This window comes from Eleginops maclovinus, chromosome 24, assembly GCF_036324505.1.
Source record: "Eleginops maclovinus isolate JMC-PN-2008 ecotype Puerto Natales chromosome 24, JC_Emac_rtc_rv5, whole genome shotgun sequence".
NCBI classification, from domain to species: Eukaryota; Metazoa; Chordata; class Actinopteri; order Perciformes; family Eleginopidae; genus Eleginops; species Eleginops maclovinus.
In genome coordinates, this window is record NC_086372.1 from 6,500,163 (window position 1) to 6,520,029 (window position 19,867).

The 19,867-nt window shown below is 42.3% G+C and overlaps 1 protein-coding gene across 3 annotated transcripts; it reads right to left on the bottom strand.

Annotated features, from left to right (window-relative positions):
* Positions 1 to 9: 9 nt before the first annotated feature.
* slitrk6 (SLIT and NTRK-like family, member 6) lies at positions 10 to 15,208 on the bottom strand. Of its 3 annotated transcripts, none has more exons than XM_063878025.1 (3): positions 14,724 to 15,208; positions 10,969 to 11,166; positions 10 to 3,840 (listed from the first exon to the last, which is right to left on the bottom strand). In XM_063878025.1, the coding sequence occupies exon 3, from the start codon at positions 3,823 to 3,825 to the stop codon at positions 1,288 to 1,290; it is 2,538 nt and encodes an 845-aa protein (XP_063734095.1). In that variant the 5' UTR covers positions 3,826 to 3,840; positions 10,969 to 11,166; positions 14,724 to 15,208; the 3' UTR covers positions 10 to 1,287. The 3 variants fall into 3 exon arrangements, with proteins under 3 accessions (XP_063734095.1, XP_063734096.1, XP_063734094.1); XM_063878026.1 differs by lacking the exon at positions 10,969 to 11,166 and adding an exon at positions 13,881 to 13,910; XM_063878024.1 differs by lacking the exon at positions 10,969 to 11,166.
* Positions 15,209 to 19,867: the final 4,659 nt, after the last annotated feature.

Sequence of the window (19,867 nt, forward strand, 5' to 3'; positions counted from 1 at the left end):
AAGTTAATGTAATATTGCAACTCTTTATTTCCTGTTCATCAGTTACAGCTTCTGTTTATATTCTGTACAGCACTGAAGGCACACAAAAACAAAGATATAATGGAACATAGGTATATACAAAATATACAGAATAAATAATTCGATCTAAAGTAGAAAAGCTACAGAGTGTGTGCTTACATGAACCGTTTCAAATGTTTCCAGGAGTATGAAGGAGTGTGTGACAGTGTCCACAATCGCAAATGTCAGTCACCAGCGGTCCATTGCTTTTCATATGAAACGGAGAAGAGGTTGGCTTGAAGTCAGTCGGCAGGTAAGTTGGAGCTAGTGACCCTCGGTGTGCTAACGGGTGAACACGCCCCGCCTCTGAGAAGCAGCTCAGCCAATCAGCATGAGGGAGGAGCTTTCGTCAGACAACAAAACAGCGACATCTCACATCCGCTCGCGCACACGAACACACACTTGTAGTACCATACACATTTGTGCCTCATTATTTCCGGCAGAATAAGATAAAATAAAATAAAATCAGCAGGCCTTTTTTGATTGTCATGCACCATCTTATGGCATTTGATTAGTGCAATGCATTTTTTTTGTTTTTTACAAGATTACAGTTGTGTATAATATACTCTAAGTGCTGTATTTACTGAATGAAATAAAATAAAACATCCTTTCTGTGAATGTCACCAGTTTGTATAAAAATAAATAAAAGGATCTCTGACTGCAGTGTATAGAATCGATCGAAGGAGCTGACAGTATAGCAGCGGAGCCACACTCCTACTGCTGCTTTCCAATGTACAGTTGGCATTTCGCTGACTCTACGGCACATTGAACATTTCGTTACAGCATTCCAGCTGGCTTGTGTTGACAGAGGGCGTAATCAGGTCATACACAGGATACACTGATTAAACAGCAATTCTGGGTCAAGTGGTGATTGAAATTCACCCACTTCTTTTCCGAACATCTGGTGAGCTGTGCGGATCAATTCAGATTTAATCAATCATCACAAGCTGATTTAGCCCATTTCAGAGAGGGGTTTCAACCCAGGTCCACTGTGATAGCTTCTTTACATTTGGCCACACACTACTCTCATCAGCTACATAACATGGCTGTCAACAGATTAAACGGAACACAAACAAAACCAGTTACATTCTGTGCTACAATATAACTAAAAGTGGGTGTGCCCATGATATATATCTCACACTGTGGAAAGTACAGGAGGGCAAACAGGACAAGGCACTTGGTTCAAACATAATATATAGGTTTATATATATATTTTTTTTATGCTCGAGTTCAGTTAAATGCAGTTTGATGCTCCAGAACCTCCAAGTAGTCTGGCTCAGTGTGCAGGTTGGCCTTGAGTTCAAAGTACTCGTTCTTAGTTTGCTCAAGCATGACCTTGCGTGGTCTTGAGTACATAATCGTCTCCATTAGCTTTAACTCCTCCTGGTGCCCAGGGACCTGCATGTCTACAGCAGACTGAAGCTGGGGCATGTTTTTCCTAAGGTACTCAGTTATTCCAAGTTGCTGCAGCTCCTTCTCCCGCTCCAGAATGTTCCTGTACAAGGAGTTGGGATTCCCGAGCGTGACGAACTCAGCGGGGCACTCTCCAGTCATGGGCCGGAACTTTAAGCTGGGGTTTCCTGTGAGCGGGGAAGTGTTCTCCTTCTCCATGATACTCCGGCAGAGGTGATGCTTGGCGCTGGGATCGTCGAGGCCATAATCCAAATCGGCGTTGTGCTCCTTGTGCTGGGAGCAGTAGGTGGGGTTGCGACAGATCTGCACAATAGGACTGTGTGATCGCTCTTCATACAGAGAGGCAGACCCTGTTCTCTGTGTCAAAGTGTGGTGTGTCGTTTTCTGCCCGTACATGCTGTAGTGTAAGTGAATTGGACTGCTGCTGCTGTTTTCTCTCGGCTGCTCCTCGGCTGCTTTTCTCTTTGCTCTTCTCCGCCGCCGATGCACTACAAACACCACCAATCCGGCTGAGCAGAAGATAATCATGAGGACAAACATGAGGAGGCTTAAGATGAGCACAGAGAGTGGGACAGTGTCCGTGAGTGAGCTGAACAAACCCTTTCTTGGGCTGTCAGGCCCCAGGGTGGCGGTCACGCTCTCCTCACCACCTGGGGATATAGGGTAGTAAGTCCCCAGACCGGGACATAGCACCTCATGACGGACGCTCCTCAGCTCAGACTGCATCACTTTCTTAGGGCTGTGGCAATAAATGGAGCCAACCACGGTGTCCTTTCGAAGCTTCTCCACCCATTGTTTGAGGCTGAGCAAGTCACAGCTGCAGTCCCAGGGGTTGTCCTCTAAATAAATCTGCTCAAGCGAGTCAAGTTGATCGAGCACGTTGCTCACTGGCAGGTGCATAAGTAGATTCTTCCTCAAGTTTAATTTGGTGAGGGGCACATTGCGAAAAATCTGCGCTGGGAGGGAGCTGAGCAGGTTGTTGTTTAATGACAACAGCTTCAGGTTTGGCAGGGGATTAAATGTGCCTGGGGCAATGTCTTTAATAAGGTTGTATTCCAGATACAGATATTCAAGGTTGTGGAGCCCAACAAACATTGTGGAGAACAGTTTTTCAATTCGGTTGCCATTCAAATAGAGTTTTTTCAAGCTGCTCAAGCTGAGGAACGTTTCGTTGTCAATGTAATCAATTCTGTTGTTGGCCAAGTTGAGCAACTCTAAACTATCATATGTGACAAAATCCGACTTCAAGAGCTTCTGAATCATATTTCCCGTCATGACCAGCTTAGCGGGGCTTTGCTGAAGTATTCCGATATCTGATACCTTCTGAATGCCTCTGTCCTGACAATGCATCAAAAAGCCAGCCACAGGGTGATTGTGACAGGAACAGTGCTCCACACAAGGACTGCCGGGAAGGTTAGACGGTGTCGGTGCCTTGGCGTCGTCTTTGGCATCAATCAACTTGGGAATCTGGGACGCTTTGGATGAGGGCGTTACAACCATATCCAGTGACTTTGATGGCTCCTCCAGGTTTATATCAGCATGGGATGGGCAGAGAACATCCCTCTTGACTTTAGCCAGAATGGTCCCCTTTAGGTGGTGAGGTGTACTGCAGACTACATCCCCGATTGCTGACTGGGCCCTCATGTTCTCCATCCAGATCTTTAAATGTAAAATATCACAGTCACACACCCACTTATTGTCCTCCAAAAGCAGTTCCATTATCCGTCCGATGTGCTCCAAAAAGCCGACATAAGGCAGAGTCTGAAGTTTGTTGCCACGTAAGTCCAGGTGGGTGAGGGGTACGAACCGGAAAATGTTGTTGGGTAAAAACTCGATGACATTATCATTAAGGATGAGGACCTTGAGGCGGATCAGTTTGTTGAAGGCCCCGGGCTCGATGACCCGAATGAAATTTGTGTCAGCTTGGAGGAACTCCAAATTCACCAGGCCTTGAAAAGTGTCCTCTTTCAGAGTGACAAGGAAATTGCTATTTATGTGGAGTTTTTTCAGTGAACCGAGACTGCTAAACACCCCTGGTTCCAGCTCTTGAATACTATTACCCCCGATGTGCAGTGAAAGGGCATTCTTAAGCCCTTCCATCTCCTCTGCGCGGAGCTCCACCAAGTCATTTTTGTAAAGGTTCAGGTGGAAAGGCACACCTGAGGGGACTTTGATTTGGGAGATTTTGCTGATGTTTCTTTGCTCACAGTTCAGATGAAGGATGCCATCTTTTCCCTCGCAGGAGCACAATGAGTCACAAGACTCACTTATGGAGGAGGATGCCTGTGAGGGATAGATATCCTGGGAAAGGGCTGCAGTCAGAAACAAGCCGATGAAAAGGATACAGGGCACCATTTCGGTCGGAGTTATCTGTGGAGAAAAGATAGAAGACAGAAGGGGTGGGGAGAGGGAGAAGAAGAAAATTCAGTTCACATTGTTTTTATATTCTGGACATAAATTCAATTGTATAATTTTAAAATGTAAGACACTGTTAAATATATATGTCCCCAGTGATCCAAATGGCATGTACGTCTCATGTGTCAAAATATGTGGACTTTTGTTGTTCTTTGTGTCAAAAGTCATACAAATTTCATGCGATACAATACGTGAACATTGGTTTTTGTGCGTGACAGCGTAAAATGACATGGGTGCATCACACGCATGAGGTGAAGTAACCCCGGTCGTGTGCCGTGGAATTGTCTTATTATAGGTCAAATGAATGAAACATGGGCAAACAGGAAGAGGCAAACAGGGTCTACATATCCACTGTTTTACACTAAATACACCCTTAGCAATGTTATAGGTTCCTGGGTGGACTTGAATAATTTAAGTCAAACCAAGTGTAGCAGCTAATAATCCGTGTTCTCATCAGAATCCCCCCAGAAACTGCATTACCGATGAGTAAATGCATTTCGTGAGATGGGCAAAGACAGTACGACAGTGTTTCTTTACGGTGACTCACACTGGGATAATGGTACATTTAAAGAAATGACTTTCTCATTTGACTGATTTTTCTGCCCTTTATATGCAGACTCATGAACAAGGACAAAGACTCACTCAGTGTGAGTCATACAAAGGCAGAAGTCAGCTCAATCCCTCTAGAGTCTGTGTCACGGCAAGATTTATAAAAGCCAGTCTAAATAAAGAACTGAATAGTGGTGTCTTTATCGCCCGTCCAATAACTTGCACTTGACTGGACTGAATGTAAGCTAATCATGAACAACACCTTTATTCATCACTTTTATAATGTTATTCTGATTGTGTTTTCCAATGTGAACTACTTATACAAGAGGTCCCACAGACAGCCCTGTCCAATTTAACCAATATCCTATGACTTAGAATTTGTTTTAATCAGGATGTATGTTGTATGACAACGGAAATGCTGGAATTTGATTTTAATGATGAGCCATATCTAAATCAATTATTCTAATTTGAGATCACAATGGATCAAAGGCAAGATCGCTCCCATGAGACGGAGAAGTATAGGCAGCTTCCTGTCATCAGGGATAACTAGATATCCACCATTCGCTGACAGAATTCTTCAAAGAGATAGAACATGGAAAGACGGCAAGAAGGCGCAGCTGTTCTTGTTAACAAATCCGATTAGTATCTTGAAAGCTTCGTTCTACCAAGACGAGGCAAGTCTAGTTCAGCAGATACAGCCGGTGCAGATCAGTGTTTGTCAGGTACCGCAACCTCTGAGTGATCCGTCTATTAATGGGACTTCAGTCTGTTGACTCTAAAATACTAACTGCCCATTGAAAGTCAATCAGATGTAAGGTACATTTCAGGGGCAGGGGTTGATTGAAGTGTCTAATCACAAGCAGAGTGTTAATCTGTCCGTCGTAGCTCCGTGACTCACTATATAGAATTTAAAAAACTTGCAGGAGCGTGACTACAAAAGTTTGAATATATATCAGATTACTGTAGTCAGTTCAGATGAAAGTCTTTCCAAACCCCACACACACAGAGGACGGCGTCCAGGGAGACAACCAAACCCCTCAAAGGGGTGCTCAGCCCCAAAGACAAAAGCTGAATTTGAAGGAGTCTCTTAAAAAGTAACTTCGCTCCTACTTCTTCTCTCTCTTTGACCTCTTTTGCCTATTTCAAAGTGCCTCGCTATATAGTGTTTCTGTTCAATAAAGTACAAATAATGAATGAAAAGCAAGACAACACAACCTCCAACATTTAGACATATACCCCAAGGTCACTCTAAACTTTTCTAGACTCTCACGACATGAAACTCACAACTACAACAAGTACGTTTTTTGATTTTCATATCTAAGTCTAAATACATAAATATTTCTTAACAAATATCATCACTCATAATATACTACCAACTTAAATACAGTTTCACATACTGCACATTCTACAGGGAATCAACTTCAGACAGAATTCACTAGAATAATTAGTTGCATGTTATTGCCTCGAGGGATATCCAACAACAGGGAGAACCCAAATAGCCAGATAAGAGCCAAATCTGACGTGCTATAATGATGCTTTTAACCCTTTTGGATAATAACAAATTTGCTCAAAAACATATATGCTACATTTCTGAAGCCTCTTATACACCCCAGCTAAATAATGACCATGTTGATCCAACAACAGGAGGAAAATAAGGGGAGATATGATTGTACAAGCTCCAATTATCCATGTTTGTCAATGGCGGACAATGCTGTGGGTCACAATGAAATCTAATTTGCAAAGCCTATTAAATATGTATTGTTTGGACAGTGATAACATTCGGATATGGGATCCAAAAAAGCTGGCCTCCCAGAATATCTCTGTCCATTTCCTTTTCATTATGTATCCGAGTTTGCTTGTGCAGAAGTCTGAAGGTGGTCATGGCACCCGCGGCACTCGCCCTACGACCCTGATGGCTCGTAAGACAATGCGAAATGAAACTAGACTATTAACAGATGTTATCGCAGGCTGCATGATGACACTGCAGAGGGCAGATATGGAAGGCATTAGCCTCATGCACTCTTTCTTCTGTATTTCAAAACAGACTTCTTTAACTGATCCATTTTTCCGCGTAATCAATGTTGCATGGGACTCAGCGTGACAGGCACTAGAAGATGAAACACTCTTGCGGTGTGCTCCTTTTTTCTCAAAATTAAAATGCGCATCTCTTGCTGTTCAGACAATTCAATTACAGGCCTACTGAAGCCCTATGAATCCTCCCCTCATGCATGTGTGTGAAGCCAAGTCTTCGTCCGACATCAAATGAGAACCAAAAAGATAGACGGCGCTGAAATGGGAAAGACTGCAAAGGGGAAGTGGAGAAGAAAAATCTGTTGATCGAATATTTATCAGGCTTTCGACAGGTGCTATAACATACACAACAGGATTTAGGTTGTGTATCGACTCACTAATAGCATGTTAACACTGAATTACGTCCAGCGTTGAGTGCTCTTGTTCCAGTATAGTGCAGTGTTCCATAATATCATGAAAGTCCAATGTCCCCTCATGAGTGTGTTATCATGTCACACTGACTAGGCTTCCTCTGTGACGCGAACACGGATAAATCATGAACGCCCATGTTCATATGACACATAGATGTTCCTCCTACAGTGCTCTGAGAAACTGCTGTCTTATCATGAGGATCCGGTTCAAAGTTATTCACTGTTTATGAATATACAAAATGTACTCCTGTCACTCAATGCGAAGTAGAGTAACATTAAAGAGGCCATGTTTTGCTTTTTGAGGTTTCCCCAAATTATTATATATGTTTGTGTGCATCTAAATGGACTGCAAAGGCTAAAATCCCAAGGGCTACACACTACTCCCCGCCTGGAACGCCTCCATTGGACTCCTTTGCTTACTGCCGTAACATAGTGACATTCCCTAACACATTAGCAATTGTAACACATTGCATAGGCTAAGGGGCGGGACATCTCTAAGTGGTTTGCCAATCACAACATAGCCAGCTAACCAACCGAAGCAGACTGGGCTCTGGTTTCGGACGCAGGGTGAAAAGAGGTCCCCTCTAACAATTCAACTGCAGAATCTCAAATGGCTGAACATCAATCATAGTGACGTCCAAGTTCAACTTCTAGGCTTTATTGCACCCTAAAGGGAACTCTCTTTGCTTCTTACCTTCTTCAAAGAAAGGTCATGTTTGGCTACGAGGGAGTCCTGCAGTTCGAAATGATTTAGTGTCTTTGCTCATGATTACTGCAGTAAGACAACAAACACAAAGTCCAGGCTGCACCAAAAGCACAACTTAAATATTTCACTCTTCTTTATTTCCTCCTTTGTGTACCACCAACCAAGATAATTAGCCTTGAGGTCAACAGGCAACATCTATCCTTGTTTTGTGAAAAAGCAATGAAGCTGCAGATAATGCCAAGGTTTTGCTCTCAGCCCAGCTCACAGCTTGAGGATTCTGACAAAAATAATAAAACATATCCTGCTTCTTTTAAAGCCCAGTCGATTCTGACTTTGAAACACTTTTCCAAAACAAAGTGACATGCTACACATTTGGAAAGCCAGGGGTCGCACTGAGCATGCAATCTTTACTGGAAAGCACAAAGCACATGTGCCCTTGTTCTCCATTGATTTTTCACACATAATGCACCAAACGGTCAGAGCGTTGCTGTACCACTTATTTTTACCCTTCGTACATTTGTCATAGTTTGCAGTGAACCGACACAGAACACAAACAGTACACAACCTGGATTTGAACTGACTTATGTGCACACCATCCAGTTGACAGTTTAGGACATAATTTGCAGATAATGTGAACGTAACTGTAGTCGTGTTCTGTCCTCGTCACTGTCAAAGTAAGTAAAGCATGCTGGAGCCACAAATAGCCCATAAGGCAGGAGCCTAATTCCTTTTTCTGTTGCGTGAGGCAACTTGATGTACAAGTATGAAAGGCTTGTTATCCCTTGTGGCGCGCGACAGATAGAACCCATTCTCCCATCTCTGTCAGGACTGATAAAAGTCACTCCGTATTTGGGTTTTAAAACATGTATATCGGAGGTTTCTAAAGTATTAAAAGGCTCCACTGCCACTTCAGTTCCAAACCGTTTATGACCTCCGTCCTCTTGATTGCTAGGCTACCTGCAGTCATGGTGATTTATGGCGCTTGACAACAGGGAGGGTGAAGGCGTCCATTTTAATTCCCCGAAGCCTGAGGTTCCCTGTCATATAAACAGTGCATTATATGCCGGTGCATCATCTCCATGTCTAAAATGTAAATGTAATCTGTATCTGTAACCCAGGATCAAACACCATGATGGAGAATTTTCAAGCAGTTGTAAATTGTTCTTGGACAGGATATGTTTTTAAGACTTATTAGGAGGCCAAATGATGTATCAATGTAGGTGCGAAGAATCCGTGCCCTTCTATGGTGGCATGCTTTCGACTCAAAGTAAGAATGGTCCATCCTTTTCCTGATGTGGCCTGTATTTTTATATTTCCCTCATTTTCTTTGATAGTCTTCGCTATCAATAGCCATGAGAATCACAGGTCTTTCCTTTTTGTAAAGCACTTTGAAATGTGCTATACAAATACACTTGCCATGCCTTGCCTTGCCTTGCCTTGCCTTAGGTTGTGATGTCATTTTGTAACAAAGGAGTCCAATGTAGCTGTTGGAGAGAAACTACACTTTGGGATTTTAGCCTTTGCACACCATTTACATGCACAAATACACAGTACAGGAAAGGGAAATACCTAATAAAGCATAATAGGGTCTTTTTAAACTCTTGAATCAACCCCACATTCTCCACCTGGACAGGAGTTAGGCTGTAGCAACCCAGAGTCCCTCCACCAGCTGCTCTACCATGCAGAAACAAAGATCCTCTTGGCAGCGCTGTGAGCACACAGCCTCGGTGACCAGGCAAGCGAGGATCATGCCCGTGCTCTGATGGCTCCGACATGGGGTTGCATCTTGAGAAACATCATCAGTGGCCTGTTAAAAAGCTACATCAGCTGTGTGCTTTTCATGTGTGCAGCAGTCCCAACAGCTGGCAGCTGATCATATGGCTGCCTCATTCTGAACTGCTTCACACATAGAACCCTCTTAGATATTCAAATACAGGTACACAAATTCAGCTCCGTGTTTACTGCATATCCTCTTCTCTACACTGCTTGTGGGCCTTCATTTTTGATAGTGAACATATGCATGATAGAACTAATAATAGCATCACAAAGACCGCACGGGGAGGGGAGGGGGGGGGGGGGCGTCGTTGCTCCCCTGGCAAGCGTGATTTAGCAGGCTTGCATTTCAAATGGTCTGTTTAACTAATGCGCAGTAATTAGTTCTCCAGAAACGAACAGGCAGATTACACCAGTGTATAGTGGCATCAAGGTGCATTTTGTAAGGGAAGACATCTGCGCCAAACAGATGTAAATTTCCTGTGTACAGTATTGTCCCTCTAAAAGTGGACACGTTGTATTCAGGAGTGACTAACCAGTGCCCAGCAGGACTGTTAAATTGTGAGTGAATGGATTCAGAATACACTATCCATAGAAAGCTGTCTCAATCAAACAAGGGACATAATAAATGACTGATTGTTGCACAGTAAAATCATTAATCGTGAATGAATTAGTCGAGACATATTGATTGGATTTCATTTTAAATCAGCATGTCCAGGTTGTTTTTATCTCTCCTCAGCTGCTTAAAGTGCCAATTCTGAAAGTAGTACCGGCCCTTGGTTAAAAATGCAGCAGGGTAACAGTAATGATAGTCCTATGATTCACTCCATAAATAGGTATAGATCTGCTGCCTGATACACACACTTCAGACTCAAAGGAGCCACACATTATAGGCAGAGAGACCTGCTTACAGAGGATAAACAATATAAAAGGGCACAACCTAGGACATTGTGTAGTGTTTGTACAGCAGGACTGAGAGGTTAAGACACAATGGTGCTGTTGTGCAGACTTCATCAGAAAACGAACTGATAGGCACTCACACACTCTGTTACACAATCTGTTTGATGACAGAGCCATGCATGGACATGTATTTTTCATTCTTAATTGGCAGATGCATAACCAGTTTGAGATGTAATATACTGTATGCTTCTTTTCTTCAACAGAAACATGTTGACTAATTGGACGAATTACTATGAAGCTTGTTTTTATGATCACATCTGCTGGTAGATGTAGTCATTAGTCCCAGCTGAATAGTTTCATGACAATAACTCAATAAAGTATAAATATTTAAAGCGTTGTACATGAACTAGTAGTTGACTGTATTTGTAGATTACATAAGTGATCCTGCACATTTTAAACTTGTATTACAGTTCATATATTTGAGTATGCTGAGCCCGTACATGTTCATGAGAAGAATTAAATGAGAAGAAAAAAAAAAATACACAAAATAATTCTGCCCCGGCTTTAAGCCCTTTGGATTAGCTTTTAGCTAACCTTGCAAAAACATATCCAAGATTCCCTCAGGTCTTGTGGAGAAAAAAAGTAATAACAGGACAGAAGATTAACACAGACTATCTCTTACTGTTTGGGAAACATGCACGGGTACGTTTTTACCTCAGTCAGTTTCCGATGGTGGGTACCTTCTTTTGTAATTCTGTCAGCTCTGCCCTCTTTATTCAGTAGACACTTCCCATAATTCAGTCCTGTGACACACCGAGATCAGTTTAACTTGCTTAATGATGCAGAGAGCCAGTACCTCCACCCGTTTGACACCCGGAGCAGACTGATGCACATGGCTGAAGGAAATCTAGTCTGGAAAAAACAAGACTGCCAGTATCAGACGGATTAGCCATTAGCAATACACACACAGAGAGGACGTGGACATACAGTAGCCTACTGTAAGTCTTCGGCCCTCAACAGGATAAGCTGGTTAGAAGATGGAGAGATTGATGGATGTCAAGTCTGTGCAAGTCTGTTACGAGATAGGTCACAATCCATAAAGCTCATGGGGAATACACTTCAGTCTCAGACAACAGGGTGTTGCTTAGGTTTTCCCAAAATGCAAGAACAAATCCTGAATAATGGACAACATTTGACCGTTAACAAGTAAAAACCTCACTGAAAAAGCCTAATATTCAATGTTAAATAAAAAAAAATGTGATTTAACTTGTTAGTTTAAGTGCACATTAAGGCAATAAGACCAAATCGGCTGATAAAAATGGCATATTTCTGTAGAAAAGTCTTGTCTCGAGAAGCTTTGAGCAAGTTTTGGATTACACATTACTTTAACACAGATTTGATAAAAAGGTAAGTTGTTTTTCCAGCCTGTTTTCTCTTTTAAGATTGGGTTAATTGAGGGTCTGATGACTTAACAGCTACAGAGACTTGAGCTGACCTGTACGGTCCTTTTAGAACGGGACCTTTCAGGGCCAATTATGTTGGAATGCCACAGCGGGCATTGAGAGAAACTGGACAGTTAATAAAGCTCCTGTTCAAACGTGTTTGAAAAGAACAAAAGCTTCAAAGTCATATCACTAAACATCTCGACAATGATAATTCCCTGTTTGTATTTGGCATGGATCACTGCCAGGCACCTTAAAATGCTTATCATCAACACAAAATGAAAAGATTATAAAAAAAGAAGGTATTTACAGACAACGACAGCACGTACCACATATCTGGCGTTGGAAATGTGTGCACATCACACGTGACGTTGATGCAACAGAAGGGAGTGTTGCATTGCAAACAAAGGCTGTTTATTGCCCTAAATAAATCTGCTCACTGAGCATTTCATCAGAAAGCTTTCCACAGCCCATCTTATCTATGCGCTACTTATTCAATATAATACATTCCGTAAGATAGACAAACAAATAGGCTCAGCATGTGTCCTGAATGTCTGTTTTTAGGAAGACAACTTGCACCATTGTGTCAGTAAAATATTCCTTTTAAATCAAACAGTTGCACAAAAAAATGGCTTTCTACATGAGGACTTGGCCCCTAACCTTCTTAAATAAGGAGCATCAGTGATCGTAGTGAAGAAAGAAAGCCCTACAAACATTATCGACTAACCAGAGTCTCAAAGGCCGGAAGCCCCTACCTCCTATATAATGCTTTAGAGAGTTATTGCGAAAAGAAGCTATTTTCCTCTAGGTATTTGAGATAACACTCCTGGACAACACAAAAACACAAACAGGAATGGGCTAGTTTTAATTATACTGCATACTGTGTCTTAAAATGACATAGGAAGCTTTCACAGGGAGTGCTTTGCACAGCATGAGCCCTACCTGCTAATTTACTCCAATTTTCACTAGCCGCACCTTGCTGCAAAGCATGAAGCATATAATACCAACTACCAGGCTTAGAAGCACAGGAGAGTCATCTTCTTCCCCGTTCTCACCCTCGGGAGGTCACCAACCAACAGTTGCGTGCATCCACTAATACTTAAAGTAAGGATTGCTTTTGCTCGGGGGCTGTAGCAGAGAATGAGACTGAGACGGTGAATGCGAGTCAGTGAGACTTGTTGCGTCCAGCCAGGGGTTGTTTCATTTCAGCCTGACATGGGATAGCAGATTAGAGCCCCCTGCACTCTATTGCTTCGGCGTGCACGAGTGCCAGTGTGGTTTTGCTCCCGTGCACGTTCCCCAGCCTTGTTTATGAGAGTGCACGAGCTTTGACCATCTATCAAGTTCCCCGAGCGCCCTGCAGTGTTCTCTGGCACCAATTATGGAGGGACTTGTCCCTTTCTCTTCTGTATTGGAAGTGATGTGCCTTGCCCTACAGGGTCGACACCACCACTACACCCACATATCTGCAGCGATTCTGCCAGTGCCCGCGGCCCTCCACCGCAATCCTGGAGAAATGATAATTATGACATCCGCCCACTCATGAGGCAAGAGATAGTTCAACTCCCTTGCCCCTTGTTCCAGCCTTTTTTTTTTGACTGATTCAATATTCTGTGGGCTCACGCTGCCTACTTTCTCCGTGTCATTGGAAGGCTCTCCAATATCTCTGTCTGTTTCTCTCTCTCTCTGTGTCTGAAAGTAGTGTGCTTTAATAAAGTTTCCCAGTGCCCCCTTTCCTGTTCTACCCTGCAGCTGATGCTCTTATAACCGTAGACTTCTCACAGGCCAGATCAATTTCCTTTGGCTGTTTCACACATTAAACAACACCTATTAAAAACACCAACGTAACTGTATTCAGGCCTTTTGTTAATTGATAATTGGGGCGAAGCAAGAACATGAATCAAGCAGCAACCCCTTTGTGAATCACCCTTTTTTGCATAATGTGTTAAATTGGCCCACATATGTCTCCGCATACCATCCATCAATAATTGATCTCCCATTACTCAGACACACAAGGCTTAGGCAGTCCATACATTTATGGTATGGGGTGCTTAAAACCAAGATATTACATTATTAACCACTGATTCATTCAAGCATGAAATTGGGATCCAAACTCAATTATGCATTTCACAACCAAAAGCTAATTAGACATTTCTTCCCTTCATTAACTTAAATAGGACTCACCCTCACATCTAGGGGAAGGCAAATCCAGTCCTGCAGGACAGAGTTCAAACTGATTAAATTAAGATTGAATGCAGTCAAGATGTATTTAATCCGTCCCAATCTACAGTATGGCCAGGGATGTATGCTTAATGAGTTTATATGAGATTAACAGGCAAAATATGCCTCTGATAAAATAGTAACCCCTTCTTCTCTCCGATTGGCTGCCAGAAATCATGATGCAGTGTCCATTAAACACACCTGTGATACATTATTATTAATTCATACATGCAAATAAAAAAAGAGGAGCCACAGAAAACAATAATGCAAATAGAGTGTATTCATACAAATCTCTATTTAGGTAAAGAAAATAGATCCAAATGAATTAATTATTTTTTACAGTAGGTAGGATGAATACAAAGCAGTGTATAGGCACATCACCAGCCTTAATTACCATAAGCTTTCACAGAGCCGTAGGATACAGTAACTGCGTGTGGCAAACAGCCAGGTGTGCTCGAGGTAATGGAGCCCCCTCAGGAAAACTCGCTGTTCTCCCTCTGTCAAGTCCAGACACTTCTTTTTACAGGACTTTCTCTGCTTGTGAAACCTTGCCAGTGAAACATAACCATATACTTCTAGTTGACAGTCCACGTACAGAAGCACATTTTACAGGAGTTGTACGTTTACGGTAAATATGGAAGGGTCCTGGGCTGAATAACTAGTTGGAACCTGCCCATAATGGACACCTGGATTCCATTTCATAATTGAGCAGACCCCACAAAGTCCACCTGGTAAACACCTTTTTTAATAAAAAGGTTTAGAGAGATACAAACATATTTATCACAAGTGACTCTGGTCGTGACTTACCGTCTATAACTGATAAAAACAGGGGAAGAATATTCCAAATTCCACCGTTCTCAGTCCATCAGTACGCGGGGACGCGACGCATTGGAGAGGAGCTATCCTCCACAACACTTTCTCCCCGGTTCTTAAAAAAACTGGCTGCCACACGCAGAAACTTCACAGGCTCCCTCAGTCCCCACTCGTCCTTTCTGCTCCACAGTCTCTCTAGAGTCTGACACTCTGCTGTCACAAACGGGCTTCTAATTATTCCCCTGCGCGGCGAGCCTTCACTCCGGTCCCGGGATGATTGAGCGTCGCCCTCCTCCCACAGCCTTCTCAGAATTAATTAAGATTAAGTTGAATGTTTGAGGCACCAAACAAACCTAGTGTTGTGAATAAACAGCTTAGAATATATCTTCTTTTACAGTCCACTCTGAATGAGGAATGCGCGCACAGTGTCCAGCTCTGGCGCCGAGCCGCGCGCTCTGTGTAGTTAACCAATCTGCGAGATATTGGAGTTGCTCCGTAATTTGCATGCTGTAGAGGAGAACTACAGAGACGGGAAGCTGCATCAAGCCAGGCATAATAGAGGGACGGAGTTCTGGTTGTACCTTTCAAAATAAAAGCACAGAGCTAATGGAAACTCCACTAATTGTTTTTATTTAGACACACTTTCCATATAAAATAATATAGATGCTTTGCATAATTTTAATCCATATATAAAAATAAGAATAAACCAATGATCATGCTCTTACTGCTACATACACTCAAACTAGAATTGAGAAATACATTAGCTTTATTTAGAAGGGGAAGTTGCTTTACTTCCGGGATTTCCTAGTTCTTTTTGATACATCTGGGAAAGCTCTGTAGGAGTTATACAGAGCTCCTCCTCTTGGAGGATCTTTCAATACTAAGCAAGAAGAAAACTTGCACTGATGGGCTTCAAATAGCCTGACTGCAGTAATAGTAATATGATGCTATTCAATATATGTATCCTCAATGCATCAAAACAAAGATCATGATCCAATAGGCCCCCCCAAAAACACCCTATAAAGTCTTGCATAAAACCTGCAATAACGTTAGATATCATGAGAGAATATGAGGCTGTTTTACTGTAAACAGTCAAGTTACAAGGTGTGTGTGTGTGTGGGGTGGGGGGGACAGGTTGGCACATTACATACCCTTCATTATGCAGCAAACTGGGGTGCAAGCTGTGTCCTTGAACACTGAAGTGCAAGCAGTTCCAGCTGAGTTGTGGCTGACCCCTGACTTCCTCCTGTCGCAGGTACAAGTAAAGTATGTCAAAAACAATTTGGATATATCAAAAATATCAGATGGCAGCTGATTCATCTGCGCCCAAACCTCAGCCGGATCACTTTCAGACGGGCTGTGAATGTGTCCCTGGTGGTGATGTTTTATGTGGCTGCCGCGTTAAGCTAAGTGGGTTTGTCATAAGATTAGTGTAAATGTACTCCCCATCTGGGACATGAGAGTGGTGCGAGTCCACACCAGTGACCCAACCCAGATAGATCTTCCTCAAAGGAGATTGTTACAGAACTGAGGAAGCTCACGTGAAAAATTACAACCTTGGAAATACTTGATCGTGTAATGGAGCCCATAGGAGTTAGTGCAGTGTGAACAGTTACTCGATATATCACTTATACATTCATTAATATAACCTGAAAGTACGTTTTCCGTGCTGATTCAAGCATTTAAGCAATAATTGACAGTGAGGGCTATTTTAATGGCAGTGATAAAAGCAAACGTTGCATATAAGAACTGTTTTTCGCGATGTCATTCTTCTAAAATAACTCCCCCGCATAGTGTCCTGCATGCTTTCAGAGAAATATAGTGTATCCTTTCAGTGGCGCTTATAACTACTTTCTACAATTAATTTCCTGTTAATGGATGCCAGCAAGCCATTAGGCACCTTTTGTCAGTAAGTCTTTTATGTGCTGATCAAGGTACTTTATCACACAAGGATAATAACAAATAAAACATAGAGATACGATTCGGCATTGTGTTCGGATTTGTAGACTGCTACCAAAATCGGGTGTCGATGTAACCGTCAACTTAAATATTGATGTCTTTTTTATGTTTGATCGGAGTACAATGTGTTGTTTGTTCCTAATCAAATTAAATAGTAACCTTTTTTTCTCCGTTTGTGCATTCTGGACACAATAGACACGAAGCATTATGCAAAACCATGTAGGAGGAATTAAATGGCCCCAGAGGCAAAACTAAACATGGAGAAGCAGCGTTCGGTTTTTATGTGCCATATATCTGGAACAAATTGCAATTCAATTGTATATCAAGGCTTTTTTCCCCCTGTTTGCAGCAGCCTTGTATTGAATAAAATATCTATTAATTCCATGTCTTGCACTACAACTTTTATACAAGCCTTATTTCCTGTCAGCTTGTTTTGAAATGAATCTCTTTGCTCTATAATTTTGCACTTGTAAAGCACTTTGATTTAACGGGGTGCAACATGTGTTTTATATATAAGCTCGCCTTGCCTTGAAACATTTCAGTGTCGGTTTGCAAAGAGAAACAGGGATAATTACTCTATTCAAAACTATTATTCAAAATATGTTCCCAATTCAAATGTCCTGTCACATTTCGTGTCCCATGTTCCACATTAATAGCAGATCACAGAACAGATGGCGGGTGGATTTCAATACTAAATACTAATTTCGACACTAAATGCTTCTGTAGTCTGGTGTAGCTTACACTGTTTTACCTGTTTATGAGACTTTTGGGATGTTGATTTCTTGCAGCTGTATTCAGTGTTTGCAGTTGTTGAATGTGGTACAGCCTGTACGTGTCAAGCAGCGCTGAATTTTTAGTGTGCCTGTTTTTTTTTGGGGGGGGGGATGTGTGATCATTTTTGAGTGTTTCCCTTTTCCAAATTACATAATCTACGAGCGTTTGTATACTCAAGCAGCAACATATTGAAAGCAATTAGTCTTACAGTAGTTGTAGCTGGCTGTCAACACTGCTGCTGAAGGTGTGCTAATTGTATTTATGAGAGCTGTTTTTTTTTACCATGGGAACACTTAGGTGTCCAAAGTTTAGAGATACAGAGCCAAGTGCCGTAGGCTGCAACGCATGCATACGTGTTTTACATTTTGTACGCTGAAGACCATCATTAAAACTAAACACGACCGGAAAGGTAGTTTGAAACTCACAAAGGAACCTTGAGTCGGCAACTGTTCAAAACACATCTGTCCTATTTTCATTATAATCATCATAGATTTAATGGCATCCACATTGTGATCCCACGTCTTTTCCCCCAGCGCTCTTTCAGTAATGAGAGCAATGTTACCTCTGCTTATTGAAAAGGGACACAGCAGCTATTGTAGCAACCTAATCACATGCCTCCCACTCCTCTGATAAAGCAGCAGATAGAAGTATTTGAGCAGAAACAGAGCCTGGAGATGCACAAGGGTAGGGCGGCATTAGCAAACTGCGATAGCATGACTTCATCCGGCTATGCTCATGTTGGACGTGGGTTGAGAATATGTGGTTAAACACTGAAAATGTGTTATTTGGAGGGTGGTCAATTTGCATAATGTTTTTCTGATATTTTGCTCTATAGTGAGTATTTGGTTTCTTAGTTACCATTGCTCTTATGCATATTTTAAGAGCTCTCGAGGCACAGCTTTCACAGGCAACTCTTGCATTTTCTGAAAGTCTTCTGAAGAACGTTCCTCCGCTGAACAGAGGGTTTTTTTTGTTGCATATTATTTTGCATAATAGCTCCGTAAAAATATGCACAATTATCATCAATGTATTCCACAGCTGTTTGTCTATTTTAATTTTTTTCTGTCTCTGCCAAGGTCATTATCTCTGCTGCATTTTAGGAAAGAATAACTGTAGATTTTGCAACCCCAACAGCCATATCCTCTCCTACTTTAAGGACTCCTGATGTCACTATCACTCATCTTCGTATAAGTAGCGTGGTACCGAAAGAGCCAAAAGGAGTAAAGCACTGCTGCGTGATGACATGCGACTAACAGGGCAACTTTTGCTTATGCTGCAATCAGTTTTCCCCAAATAATGGAAGACGCTCTTGCCTTTGTGCGTGTGTTTTTTTGTTTTGGCCCAAGGAGCCAGCCCACCCACAGTCCTACGCTGCACAATGTGTGTGCTGCAGTCTGAGATGTCTCTCATGCTCTGCATCAGAGATTCTTATGGAAAAAATATATATATCCTGCCATGACCCAGACTGGGTAAATTTAGTCTCGCTCCTTGCTGCTTCTCCTGTCAAAAGGAGACCAGGACGAGGACTTCCAAACCCAAACTTTAGAATCCCATCATGTCTTTCATGCTGCTCTCCTCCTTTAAAAAAAAAAAGCAGCCATGCAAGTGAAGGCTGTAGGCTGGCACTGTGTGGATTAAGGTCAACACACACTGTTATTTGTCAGTGCTCAAACCAGTACCAGATGTATTTTACACCAGAGTGTATTATACTTTAATTATACCCCCCACAGTATGATAAACCTGCAAATTGAATTAGGTCTCCATCCTTTAAAAAGAAGTGATATCGTGATATTTGTAAATGTCTTAAGCAGTGATGTGCAGAAAAGCTGAGGTGTCCTTTTTTTGATGACTATTAAAGGCCTGTGTCCTGAATCTTGGCAGTATTGTCGGACCAATGTCTCCAAAGGCGCTCCTCTGGTTGGCCCTAGTACCCTCATAGATAGCATGAATGTTCCTTTAGCCCCACTAATTGCCCTGTTACTTCCCGAGGGCCCTTGTGGTCAGGCCAAGTGCCCTTTTGATTAGCGCGCGTGATGTTCTGGTGCAATTCTAGGGGGATAAATTAACCCAAACCGAACAACAAAAGGGTTGATGTTAAAGGAAGTGTGAAGCATGGACTGAGAGTCATTAAAGCTGTTGCCTAGCAATTGCATTTAGCATATGGGATCATAGTGTTCACGAGAGGAGAATCTAGCTGAAGCAGTGGCGTCCTTAAATGAGGTCAGTCTTGCTAACAGTCACTTAACGCTACGCTATCATTAGCATGATTCAACCGATGTTGGAGCTTTTTCAACCCCTGGCAACAGATTGTAGTCAGACTTGTTGGAAGAGGTGGAACACAAGGTCAGAGGATAGATCACAAGACACCACCTCTATGGCTGTAAACAACCTGCCTGACATTTACA